This window comes from Eptesicus fuscus, chromosome 13 (genome assembly GCF_027574615.1).
Source record: "Eptesicus fuscus isolate TK198812 chromosome 13, DD_ASM_mEF_20220401, whole genome shotgun sequence".
Classification (NCBI taxonomy): domain Eukaryota; kingdom Metazoa; phylum Chordata; class Mammalia; order Chiroptera; family Vespertilionidae; genus Eptesicus; species Eptesicus fuscus.
Window position 1 is genome coordinate 48,764,564 of NC_072485.1, and position 13,163 is coordinate 48,777,726.

The 13,163-nt window shown below is 51.4% G+C and overlaps 1 protein-coding gene across 4 annotated transcripts in view; it reads right to left on the bottom strand.

The window, feature by feature from the left end:
• Positions 1 to 1,071: 1,071 nt before the first annotated feature.
• Positions 1,072 to 13,163, bottom strand: part of GALNT18 (polypeptide N-acetylgalactosaminyltransferase 18) — a 288,829-nt gene continuing 276,737 nt past the window's right edge. For all 4 annotated transcript variants that reach the window (XM_028159854.2, XM_054724626.1, XM_054724625.1 and 1 more), the window contains one exon: positions 1,072 to 1,495. In XM_028159854.2, the coding sequence (XP_028015655.1) occupies positions 1,349 to 1,495 (147 nt within the window). In that variant the 3' untranslated portion in view covers positions 1,072 to 1,348. The remainder of the gene's footprint in view (positions 1,496 to 13,163) is intronic.

A 13,163-nucleotide genomic window follows, 5' to 3' on the forward strand; every position in this document is an offset into this window, starting at 1 on the left:
TGGAGGTGGTGTTGTGTGGGGGGGGTGTCCTTCAAACTAACCACAGGAGCCCCCACCAGAGGACGGTCTCTTGGACGGGGATGAGAAACACTCGGGAAGCTGCTGGAGGGACAGAGGATTGGGCAACAGGCTGCAAGAAGGATAGTCACCAGTTTCCCCAGGCTAGGGGGTGACTTGGAGCCCTAACTGACTGAGCCATGCCATGGGTTGAGTTGTGTCCCCCCCAGAAAGATGTGTCCTCAATCCCAGTGCCTCAGAATGGGACTATTTGAAAATAGGGTTTTTATAGAGGTAATCGAGTTCAAATGAGGTCATTAGCGTGGGCCCTTATCCAACGTGACTGGTGTCCTTAAAAAAAGGAGATAATGTGGTCACAGAGACAAACAGAGGAAAGACGACAGAAGACACAGGAAGGAGATGGCCTTCTGCAGGCCCGGCAGCGCCTGAGTCACTGGGGCTTGGAGAGAGAGTCTCCTCACAGCACTCAGAAGGAACCTACGCTGCTCACACCTCCATCTCGGACTCCCAGCCTCCAGAACCTGACAGAGTGTGTAGCTTGAGCAACCAAGTTTGTGGTTCTTTGTCCCAGCAGCCTCGGGAAGGGAAGCGAATGCACCACGATTCATGGAAGGAGACAACAGGATGGAGCTAACGACTGGATGGGGCATTTGCTGTGGGTGGTGTCACTGCTGAGGGGCTGAGCGGTGGACAGCACTGGGAGGTGACGGAGGTGACTTCAGGAGAGGGGAATGTACTGAAGCCCAGCAGATGGCCCGCAGAGGACGCTCCAGGGGCCAGTGAGCACTCCTGCTTTCTCTGGGGATGAAGAACGGAGGCTATCTTCCAGACAAGGTGCCCCCGAGCTCACAGTGGCCTTCTCACCACCCTGGGCCTCACAAAGGAACCTGGCGGCTCGCACAACCCGCTTTCGCTGCTTGCAGGGCCCTCGGGTCTCCTTTCTCAGGGGCGCGGAGCTGGAAGGGCAAGCAGGGATGTGTCTGTGGCTGTGAGAACTCCAGGTTCAGAGGAGCCAGGCATGAATCTCCACCAGGCAAAAAAGACTGCAAAAACCCTTTTCTTAATAATAGTATTTTATTGACAGTTATAAATATTTTCCATTTGTCCCCTATTTACAGTTGCAAAATAGTTTATGATATTAACTACCTCCACCCACCATTCAGCATCTTTCTAGAAACTGCATGAAAATTGAATAGGAAATAGAAAGCTTTTTAAGGGGGGGGGCCACCAACCAGGTTCCAGGACTTCCAACCACCCACGCGGACAGCAGGCAACGTTGCAGCAGGTGCTACACAGTAGCAAAGGGGCGGGCGGGGCGGGTCCAGGTGGGTCAGGACGCCAGGCTCCTCAGGACGTTGGTGATACTCCAGTGCTGGCCCGAACACTTCTGCAGCACCAGCTGGAAGCCGAACTCCGAGTCGTTGTTCTCCTGCAGCTCCAGGCAGCGCTTGGACTTGAGGTTCTGGATGGGGCCTCCCTAGGAGCGAGGGCGGAGAGTGGAGTCAGAGGGTGTACAGGCAACATGGGGAGGTCTGCGAGCCTGAGGCCTAGCGGCTGGTGACAGCTGGGACTATGTGTGCGTCTAGATGTCTGGGATCCAATGAGGCTACGGGAGATCTGGGGCCTGCATTCCCATGAAGCCTCGGGCTCCCATCTCTGATGTGTTGGTCTCTGATGTGTGAGAATGAACTTGTGTGTAAGTTTTCTTCACAGAGCCCTAGCTTTTCACTAGAACAGAGGTACCCCACCCCGATGTCCATCTGCCCGGCAGGGGTACAGCATGCTGGGTTGCTCCTACGGCTCCTATCTGGGGGGCTAAGCCCTACTCCCCATAACCATAGGCTGGGGCCCTGCTCCGAAAAACCTAGTTCCTTGGGACCACCCCGTGATTGGCCTGAATTTCAGTATCACCAGACCTCCTGCTTTTAGGGTCTGTGCTCCCAGCTGGACCTCTAGAGCCATCAGTGCTGGTCTCAACCAAGTTCAGGCTCCTGGATTCTGTCTATAAGGCCACTGGGCTCCCTCATCTCTGGATATGCATGGTTTCCTCATGCTGCTGATGTTCTGGAATGTTCTGTAGCCATGCAAACTTAGTTAATACCCCAAACACCCTGGGGCTGCTGGCTATGTGTCTGGGTGTCAGCATTTTGAGTATCTCTGAGTTATACTGAAAATGTGCTCAGCTGGGCTTTGGCCTCCCAAATGAGCGGAATTGCTTGGGCTGGGTGGTGGTCCATGTAAGTGGGCCCCTTGTAGCTTAAAGGTACTTGAGCATATGCTAAAACTCACCTTTTCCCCAGAACCTACTGTGTTTCCCATCTCAACCATAACCCGGCATCATTATGGGAAAGCTGGGCATTCTCAGTATATGTCCCCCTCTCCCCAGCATCTCATTAGGCACCGATTCCTGTCAGTTCCACCTCCTTCAGGCCTCGTGACTGTCTCCTTATCTCTATCCCTTCGTACTTGCCCTGATTCAGGCCATCATCCCCCCCCCCCTGACAACTGCATCAGCCTCCTCACTGATCCCCTTCCCACTTCAGGAGGCAGGGAGTAGTGATCCTTTCAGATGCACATCTGGCCCGGAAGACAGAGCCCGGCTCTGTAGCGCATGCTCATAGCGTGGTGCTGCGTCTCTCTCTGGCCCGGTCCCCCGCAACTTGCACACCTTGAACTGCAGCGATACCAAACTCCTTGTAGTTTGCTGAACCCATTTGCATTTTCTCAGGATTCCTAGACTTTGAACAAGCTGTGCCCTGTGCCTGGGGTCCTCTCCATGCTCTGCTTCAGGCTATGCCATAGTCACTGAAGGCTCGGCACCTGCTCCTTCCTCCAGAGGCTTCTCACCTTCCACCTGACCCCGCCTCCTCCTCCTCCTCTCCAGTCCCCCGGCAGGCGCGGTATTCTCCATCTCCTGCTTTCTCCCGCTCAGCACTTACTGAAGGATAGTAAGTGTTCTTATTTACTTGTCTTTTCCCCCGCTGGACTGAGAGTTCTATGTTTTATCAATTTCTGTCCCCTCAACATCCAGCAAAAACGCTTGGATGGAACACGACAGGTGATCATTAATCTGGCTGTCATGACTTAAATAGGTAAGAAGGGAATCGGTCACAGGACAGGGTGACCATGCTCAGGTTTGCCCTGGGCTGGCCCTGGAAGGCCTGGCAGCAGGGAGAGGGAGACTTGAGCCCACCCCCAGCTGCACCCATGCCCATCCCAGTGAACAGCCCACTGTGAGCAAGGGAGATGGAAGTCCTTTCTGGAAGTCATCCCCAGGCTGCCACCACCATCCCCATGGCAACAACTGACATTGCAAGAGCACATCGAGACTCAGTTCTCACACCACCTAGAAAACTGGCAGTATCTGCCCCAGCTGAACAGACACTTCCCTGCGACCCAACAACTGTACCTATAGCTATACAACTAGCAGAAAGGTGTGCACCACAGACAGGCACCCAGGTGCCTTCTGAAACATGATTTGTAAAAGCTCCAATCTGGAAACAACCCAAACACCCATCAATAGGAGGGCGGGATAGAAAACAGCGGTGACTCACATCAAGGAATACTATTACAGCATCAAAAATGGACACACTGGTGCTCTGCTCAAGAGGGGTGAATTTCACAAATATAACATTAGCAAAGGAAACCAGGCTGAATATATACATAATCCTACTTCTATAAACTTCCCAAGCAGGCAAAATAAAACCACAGTGTTCAAGTCAGGGTGGGGTTACCTTTGGGGTGGAGGGGGTGGCAAATGACAGGAAGCAAGAAGGGGGCTTCTGGGGTGCTGGTGGGGTGCTCTTTCTGACCAGGGTGGTGCTTGCATAGGCATTTACTTGGTTTTAAATAATCAAGTTGAGTATTTATTTTTGTACGTATATTTGCATATTTCTGTGTGTATGTGTTGTTCTTCAGTTAAAAAAATTAAAACAAAATTCCAGCTCCTTTGAGCAGAGGGTGAAGGAGGCGGGGGAGTGAGAAGCCAGATGGTGAAGGAGTCAGGAGTGTGTGTGTGTGTGTGTGTGTGTGTGTGTGTGTGTGTGTGTCTCGGGAGTGGGTGTGGAACTTCCCAAGGTCCCGTGTGTGGGAGATGGCCTTGCGGATGGCAAACCTCTTCAGAAGCATTCGAGTGAGTGAAGCATCCCTGCCCACCTCTTCCCTTCTGACAGGGGAGGGTGGGGCCCATGTCCCTCAGTCCCATGCTTTTCCACGTTGAGTTTCTTATGGAAGAATTTTGTATATTGTTTCCATTCTGGTTGCCCTCCTTTTGTTTTGTGTCACTCAGAACTGACCACAGAGCACAAATCACCTCATTTCCACTGGACGATAAATAGGCTCTTGTAACACAGCCAAGGAATGGGCACTCTTGGTGGCCACACCACAGTCCCGAACCATGAACCACGCTGGGACTGTGGAGGACAGCCTCAAGTTGTCCTCTCAGATCCTGTCCCTCAAAGGCTGGACTTTTGGACACAGAGGCATCCCTGTGACACTTGCTCCAAACAAGGCCAGCCCATGGCTCTGCCTGGCCCAGTTTCTATGGCTTCTGTGTAAAAGCTCGCAGCCTCTAGGCCGAGCACATCTGCTGCCCACCCACAGGCTGGGCCATGTGGCTGGTGCTTCTTCGGTGGGACTGTATCCAGCTTCTCCTGATGCTCCAGCATCCGGCCCGGTGGTCCTACCCACTGCTGGGAGTACAGCGCAGGCAGGGCTGATGAAACCAGCCAGCTCTCTTATTCACGACGTCTGCTGGGGGTTCGGCACTCTGGGTGTGAGATGGAATGGGGACAGTGCTGAACTAGGATGCTTCTCTTCTGGTGGTCAGCTGTGTGGCCCTGGGCAGCCGCTCCACTCTTCTGGTTCCATTATCTCTAAAGTCAGATGATCACTTCTGTCCTGATTACTGGAGGATGAGCAGGACAGATGGGAAATCCCTTTATCAGCTACAAACAACAAACGGATATGAGGCTGTTCATAGAATCGGGTGGGGGCTCCAGAAAAAGTGCACAGCAAGCAGAGGGGGCCAGACCGAGTGCCCTTCCATTCCACTGGAGATTTTGACTGCTCAGCATGTCCTCAGGGGCTGGGCCAGGCCAGGCCTTGCCAACAGCGGGGCTGTTCAGCAACCCCTGGACCATGGAAGCTTGGAGGAACTGGTCCCAGACAGGAGGCCATGGCCCCCTCCTTTCCCACCAGCCACTCAGGAACATTCTGAGCCTTCTGCAGGGCTCTGTGCCAAGGCTGAGAGAGGAAGACAGGGGCAGTTTCTGAGAAGTAAAGTGTTCCTTCAGAGACTCAACTATGACATTTCCCAGGCCCTACCCTGGCCCAACCATGCCCTCGGCACCCTAGAGACAGGAAGTAGGGTGACCCTGGGGCAGAAACAGCCAGGGTGGCCTCTGGGAAGAATGTGGAAAACATGGAGTGAGGCCAAGAGCAGGGTGGGGTGTGGAGAAGCACAGCCTCTGTGAGAGTGCGTGGGACTGCAGGGAGGGCAGGGTGTGAGGCCAAGGAGAGCTCCCTATCTGGAAGCTCCGAAAGGAGAATCTTCTACAATAGAGTAGTCAGGCCAACCTGGAGGTCCCAATGAGCAGAGCCCAGGCATGCATCTTAGAAAGACATCTGGAATAGGGGGAGAAGGGCCAGGCCACCCCTTGGTACTAGAGCTAGCACTGGCCCCTGGTGCTATCTCCCTCCTGTCTTTCTTCTCAGACCTCGACCTCTCTCACTGAACAAACTCTGGGGTCTTGCCTCTCTCTGGGCAAGTTCCATTCACCGCGATTGGAAAGGAGCTGTCCCTTCCTCCACTCAGTCCCTTCCTGGTGAGTTCAGCCCCCTTGGGAGCAGCCTGGTGTTGCTACCAAAATGCACCTCTACATGCAGGCTTTGCACCTGGGATAAAAGTAACAATAAGTTAACACTTACTTATCATATGCCCAGCACTGTATCAAATTCTTTGCATGCTCAATCTCACGTATTCCTCACAATAACCCTGAGAGGTGGAGATGCTAATTATCACCATTTTATAGAATTGGAAACTGAGGCTCAGAGATGTCAGGAGACTTGCCCAGGATCACATGGTCAGGAAGTGGTAGAGATAGGTGGGGATCCTGGGAGCCAGCCCCTTATCCCCACCAGAATAAGTGGCCAGCCCACCCACCATTTATTCCACTCCCTGCCTGTCTCAAGGGAGTGGACTAGACTGACAGCTGTTCGTGCCCCAACACCTGGGGTCTTCTTGACCAGAGAGGAAAATCACCTTGACCTCCAAGAGGCTCTGAAGAGCCAGTTTAATCTAGTTCTTTTGAAGACTCACTGCAGAGACATGTTCCATCCATCCATTCATCCATCTGATATTTAATGAGTGCATACTATGTGTCAGGAACATCAGTGACCAAAGAAGAAATAATCCTTATCTTAGTGAAGACTATTCTAGGAGGAGGAGCAAACGATAAATTCTATAGTGTGTTAGAAGGTGATAGGCAGCACAAAAATGTAGAGCAGTGTGTGTGCATGCTTGTGCCCCCCTAAAATTCATGTTGAAGGCCTAATCCCCTATGTGATGGTATTTGGAGGTGAGCATGGAACCATCATGAATGGGATTATATGAAGAGACACAAGAGGGATGACTGCTCTCACTCTATCTCTCACCTCTCCTCCCCACCCCACCCCCCGCCCCCACATGAGGACAGTGAGAAAGCTGCCATATGCGAACTGGGAAGAGGGTTCTCACCAGACACTGCATCTGCTGGCACCTTGACCTTGGACTTCCCGGCCTTCAAAATAAATGTTTGTTGTTTAAGCCACCTAATCTACGGTCATTTTGTTATATCAGCCTGAATGGACTAAGACAAGCAGGGTAAGAGGGTTCAGGAATGGTGGTGAGGCAGGTTGCAATGATGAGAAGTGGTCAGAGTGAGCCTCACTGAGAAGGTGAGATATGAGGAAGACGTGAAGGAGAGGAGTTAGCCCAGGGGATATCTGGGGAGAGTCCCAGGGCCCAGAGCAAAGCTCCCGCACCAGCAGAGGCCTGGTGTGTTTGGAGAACAGCACATAGGCCCCAGCTCAGAGTAGGCATGGGGGTAGGTGTACGAGATGAGACCCAAGGGGTGAGTGTGGGGCCTTAGAGCCACAGAATGGACTTTGGCATTTTACCTGGTGATGGGGCCAGCCACTGCAGAGTAGGGCTGACATGTTACCCATGTCACTCTGCTGTGTTGAGCATTAAGTGTTGGAGAGAGGAAGGAATCAGGGACCTGTTAGCAGGCTCTTGTCCTCTCACCCAAGGCCAGCAAGCAGCCTCTGGGCCAGACCCAGGGCTCTGGGGGGCTGAGGCTTGCTGCAGAACCCCCGCCCGGCCCCACCCCCTGTGGAGGGTGCAGTCACTTGGTTTACTAGTCCAGTCATCTAAATTATTTGTGTAATACTTACAACTACAGGATCTGGAAACACATAATACTTTTAATTAAAGAATTTAAATAAGGGCAATTAAACCTGGCAGGAGAGATGCTGTGGCACACAGAGAGCTTAATTGGAAAAGGAACCAAATTAAATATGGAAACAGCATTAAAAAAACCGAAAGCTGAATGTACAGACTTAAGAAGCCTAATAATAATCCCTAGAGCTGGGAGCCCAGCCCCCAGCCTAGTGCCTCCTCCTTCGGGGCCTCGCTGGAGTGGTGACTAGCAAGGGCATGAGAGGCGGTAGGAGCGGAACCCAAGGACACGGGCCCCTGCTCCCAGCCCTGCCTCTGGCTCTCCCTGGCCGTGACCCTGGTTAAGTGCTGGTCTGGGCTTCAGTCTTGTCCTTCGCAAAAGGAGCCAGAGCACTGGGGGCACTGATCCTGTCTCCACGTGGAGCACTGACCGTGTCCACAGCCACATGCGGATCTATGGTCGTCCATCAGTCCCTGGGGCTGAGGCATTGAGGAGCTGACCCCAGATTGCACGGCCATGCATTTCCTCCTTGCCTCAGTTTCCCCAGGCGTATGTCTGTGGCAGCTCGGGGTGGAACCGTTAGCACCAGACTAAGCAACCTGGCTCCTCCTGGAGCTGTAGGCTGGGTAGATGGGTTAGAAAGAGCTCCTAAAAGGCTTGTTAAACCATAGGTCACTGGGCTCCACTTTTCTGATCCAGTAGGTCTCCAACGAGGCTCCAAAAGCATTTCTTTAAATTTCCTGGTGCTGCTGATCCCGGGACCACAGAGGGGACCTCAAACACTATCACCTTGTCCCGGGAAAGGGCTGGGCCCAGCTGCTCGCTGGCACTGGCCTCCCTGAGGAGCGGCATTTGGAGCGTCTGGCCTGAGCTCGCGCAGGTCTCACGGTTGCGATCGCCAGGAGGTCGTGTGCGGACTGCATGCTGTACGCTCTGTTTATTTCAGAGCTCCCCTTCCACTCCCCTTTCTAATTAATTTTCCCTGGGCAAGTGGCCAGGCGGGGCTTTGGCTTTAAGCACCGTGGGCGCGGGTGTTTCCAGGTTAAGCAGTTTATAATCAGTAATCAAATACTTGAAAGCATAGGTGGGGTGTTAGTGCTGGTTACAGACACCTGAGATTAAGCCATTTTGGAGGGGAAAGGGGTCGCTCTGGATCATGAATAGCCAACGCTGCATTGACTCCATAAGCTCTTTGGTGTTTGTCTTTCTTCTAGGAGACTTGGTGCCCGAGGGAGGGAGATGGGCCTGGGGTTTGTGGTGAAGCTCCAGTAGACGGAGGATGGCGCAATGGCAATGTCAAGTGTGAAAGGAAAAGCGAGGCGGGGGTGGGGTCGGGGGGGGGGGGGGGGATGAAGACAGCAGGATGGCAGGAGGGAGTGTGCTAAGGAGGCGGGAATCCAGCCAGTTCAGGCGCACCTGTGACGTGGCTTGGCAGGGAGACCCAGCCCGGAACTGCCATAGCTGCCATCCGCTGGCTTTCCAGAGGTGAGACCAAGGCAGTACGGGCCCCACATTTGACAGAATTCCCAGATTTGACCTTGGACAAATCATTCAATTCTTCTGTGCCTCAGTTTCCTCATCTGTAGAATGAGGATAATTGAAGTACCTAATGACATTATCATGGGGATCAAGTAATCTTTATAAATCAGTTACAATAGTACCAGGCATATAGTAAGCACCATATGAATGCTTGATAAATACATTTCCAAACCTCCCCGAGGTCTGCATGGTGGGGAGCTGAGCCATCGCACCTGGTCCTGGATCCTGATCTCTGTGAGGTGAGCAGCGGGGGAAGGGGGTGCTGATTGCCATCTGCTAATGATAACTAAGGAAACAGCCAGGGCCTGAACAGATTTTCGCCAGTCCCCAAACTGGACAGTTCCACACTTGCCCCTTCATGTGACATGGGAATGAAAAGCTGTTTTATTCCAAAGCCACAGTGAAATACCCGACTAGAGTCTTTCTGCTCAGCACAAAAGGTTCTCAAAGTTGGACTTCCTAGCAGAGCGTGTTGGCTGGAGCAGGAGAAAGTCAGAGCTCTTTCCCGCTTGTGCTGGGAAATTCTTTGGCAGAATTAGCCGCGCTCCCTGGGAAATGTGCTCTGCAGATAGGTTCTGTTCTGAGTGGGGTACTCACCTTGCATCAATTTATCAAATTGGGCCCCACAAATCCGGGCCGATTGTCCCTGGACAGGGGGGCTTGGCTCTGTGCTCAGCTCTCCTCCCGTCAGTCTCCTCATACTCTGGAAACTCTCTTCTCTCCTGGCGTTAATAGGAACCTCCCACTGTCCAGGATGTTCCTCATTTAGGAAATGCATACATGCTGCACTGAGAAGGAGGCAGCACAGGGCAGGGGTGTGGGGACGGCCGCCGGTGGAACACTGATCTGTGTGCCCTGGTCTCCCAGATGGGCCCTGCTAACGTTTCCACCAAAGAACCTGGCAGCCATTGGGAGTGGCGGCACACCCCGGTCTGGGGGGCAGCATGAACTACACTCTGGGTACCTGACGATTCATCAAAGCCTCCTGTTTTAAAAGATCGTCATACAAATGTGTACTCCGCTCCATCCCGTGCACACACTTGTTTTAGTATAAAGCATCTCCACCTCCCTGCCTCCCTCCCATCTGGAGTTACAGTAGAGGGAGAAGTGCACATTGGCCCTGTGACTTTGAGCACCCTACTTAGCACATGCAGCGGGGATGCGCTACCACTTACAAGTGTTTTCTGTAGGAACTAGGGATTTCCAACTGAGCAGGGCGCTTTGACTATCACATTGAAATGTCCTTGAAGTACATTCGCACTGTTTTTTGTTTGTCTGTGTTTTTATTTATTTATTTTTTATTTATTTTTATTTTCAGCATGCATCATGCATGCAAGGAGGACTATTGAAGGATTGTGTTCATCTTTGAGTCTCCCACAAACCTAGCTCCTAGCACATCAGAGGCCTTTAATGAATATTTGTGAGTTGTTAAATCAGGGACTCCTTCCTTCGATCAATAGCACACTGGATGTCTGCTCTGTCTCAGGCTTCTCAGGAGGGATTGGAGGTTCTGAGAGTGTAAGACGGCCCTGACCTTCAGCCTCCTGGCTGACAGAAGACAGGGGCAGGGGGTAAAATAACAATTCCATAAAGTGGGGTAAACATGACCCTCAAACAAGAAGCTCAGCTCATTTTCAAATGCGTGCTGCTTTTTACTAAGGCAGGCCCAGTGGGGCTTCTAGGTGGAAAAGCCCTTCTCAGGACTGCTTAACTTCAGCTTAGAGTGACAGAATTTCAGGGGTGGCAAGCCCTTACAACCCTCCAGACCAGCTCCATTTAGAGCTGTATAGCCTCAGATGGCCTGCCCAGTGTTCCCTCTTCTCTGAACTACCAGCCTCATGTCAGGACAACTCTGACTATGAGGAAGCTGTCCTGGGGTGGTCTTGGATTAATAAGCCCCCTTCACAACTACCTCCACGTAACCCATCACTACTTCCAATAGACTTAAAATGACTCTCCAAGTCCTCCCAACAGCTGCCTGGCTCCAGGCCCCCATGCCAACCAGTCACCTCTTCTCTCACAGGGAGAATGGAGCAGCCCCTTAATCTGCTTGCCTGTCTGCAGCCCCTTTTCTTCCCCCCCACGTGTACTCTGCTGCCAGAGGGACTCAGACCCCATCACCACAATCCATTGCTTAAGAACCTCCCTTAGTTTCTCCCTTTGCTTTTAAGGTGAAGTCTAAACTTCTTAGCATGGCTTCCGACGACCACCTTTATCTGCTCAAACTTACTCTTAAGTCTCATCTCTCGTATGCCCCATTGAAAACTCTAAATTCCACCCACACCAAACCTGATCTCTATTTCTCAAGTCTGCTCTACTTTTTCTTGACTTTGCCCAGGCGGAGCCTCTGTTTGGAATGTTCTTCTCTCTTTCTACACCTGGGAACTGTCCTACAACTTTCAAGATCTAGATCAAACAAGCCTCGAATGTTTCCTGAGTTCTGTCAGCCTGGGGTCCCAGAACACCCTCCCCCTCCTTTCTGCTCTCATCACCCAGTGTGGTGTGTGTTTACATGCCCATGAGCTCCTCCAGGGCAGAGGCCCTGTTTGACTCACATCTGCATCCCTGTTGCCCAGACCCCTGTGCTTCATGAATGTTTGATGAATGACTGAAGGAAAGAATGTTTATTATTGGAAAATTGCTCCTTAGAGATGTGTGCGTCCGTGTTGCCAAGAGATGTTTTCGTCAAACCTGGTTTCTCCGTGTCAGAATCGAGCGCCATCCCTATTCATCCATCCCCAAGCATTGGAAATTCAGAAGGGCTTCCCAGGGTTAGAGGAAAGGCATTAAACAGAAAGTCAGGGTATGAGATGGAACACTAAGATATGCAAATGCCTCTCTTCTTTGTAGCCGAACGAGGGAGAATCACACTAGATTATTTTGAAATTAATTCAGCCTGAGTGTCTGGGGAGTCTAAATGCAGCCCTCAGGGGAGTAAATAATGTAGACTGTGCAGCCGGAAAGGAGATTTAAAATGCACCACTAAAAGCTCCTTTCAGCCCAACTTCTGCACTGGAAAATTCTAGTTGGTAGGATCCCCATGAAATTTGTAAAGCTTAAAAACCTGTTGCAAGAAAACATGTCTAAGCACACGACTTTAGTTATTTAAGAGTCTCCCAACATCCTCTGGCCTTGTCAAGAGCAGCTCTTAACCACTGTGGCCTTGGGGATAGATTCCAGGTCGCTTGATAAATATTGATCATTTTGCTTTAAACAAAAATTTCACAAATGTTAATTTCAAAATATCAAGTAAGAGTAGCTCTCTGGATTTGCAAATAGGGATTTAAAAATAGCATTTTCAAACAGTTTCCTTGGTAGAAGGATCAAAGCTGTGACTGCCAAAGTGTTCTGGGACTTTCAATTAGATGGATGCCTAAGTGGCCGAAGGCTGCCCCGTCCCCACATGCCAACATGGCCTGCTTTGTTGCTCACTGTGTCCCTTCAAGCAGGAATTGTGCGGGGCTCCCTGTTCAATGCCATGTGCTGAGATGAGGTAAGGAAGGAGCTGGATTTTGGAGGGTCTGTTTCAAGGACACCCATTGTTTTGTTTCTTTCTCTGTCCCAATCACAGATGGAGAGATGAATGAGGGTTAGTGAGGGGCACCAAGGCATTCAGATCTGCACAGATGAGCTGAGCCATCCAGTCCACAACTTTGGAGCATATGTGGGAAGGCCGTCTGTCTTTGAGGGCTGAAAAGGAGGCAGATGGGCCTGCCTGTGGGGGGCTGGGATATTGAAGCAGCCTGGGGTCAGATTCAGCGGGCCCGTTGGAACTCCAGCTTGGCCACATTTGTGCTGTGTGATCTTGGCCAGGTGATTTATTTTTTATTTTTTATTTTTTATTTTTTTTGTGTTGTTCATTCATTTATTAATTTATTCATTCATCATGCATGCATGCATTAATTTTTCTTTTTTTTTTTTAATTTCTTTATTGATTAAGGTGTCACATATTTGTCCTCATCCCCCCATTCCCATCCCACCCCTCTCCCCACGCATGCCCCAATCCCCTGTTGAACTTAACCGTTGGATAGGCTTATATGCATGCATACAGGTCCTTTGGTTGAACTCTCCCCCTCCCCCCCACCCTCCCCCTACCCTCCCCTATCCTCCCTCTGAGGCCCGATAGTCTGATCGATGCCTCCTTGCTTCTGGTTCTGTTCTTGTTCC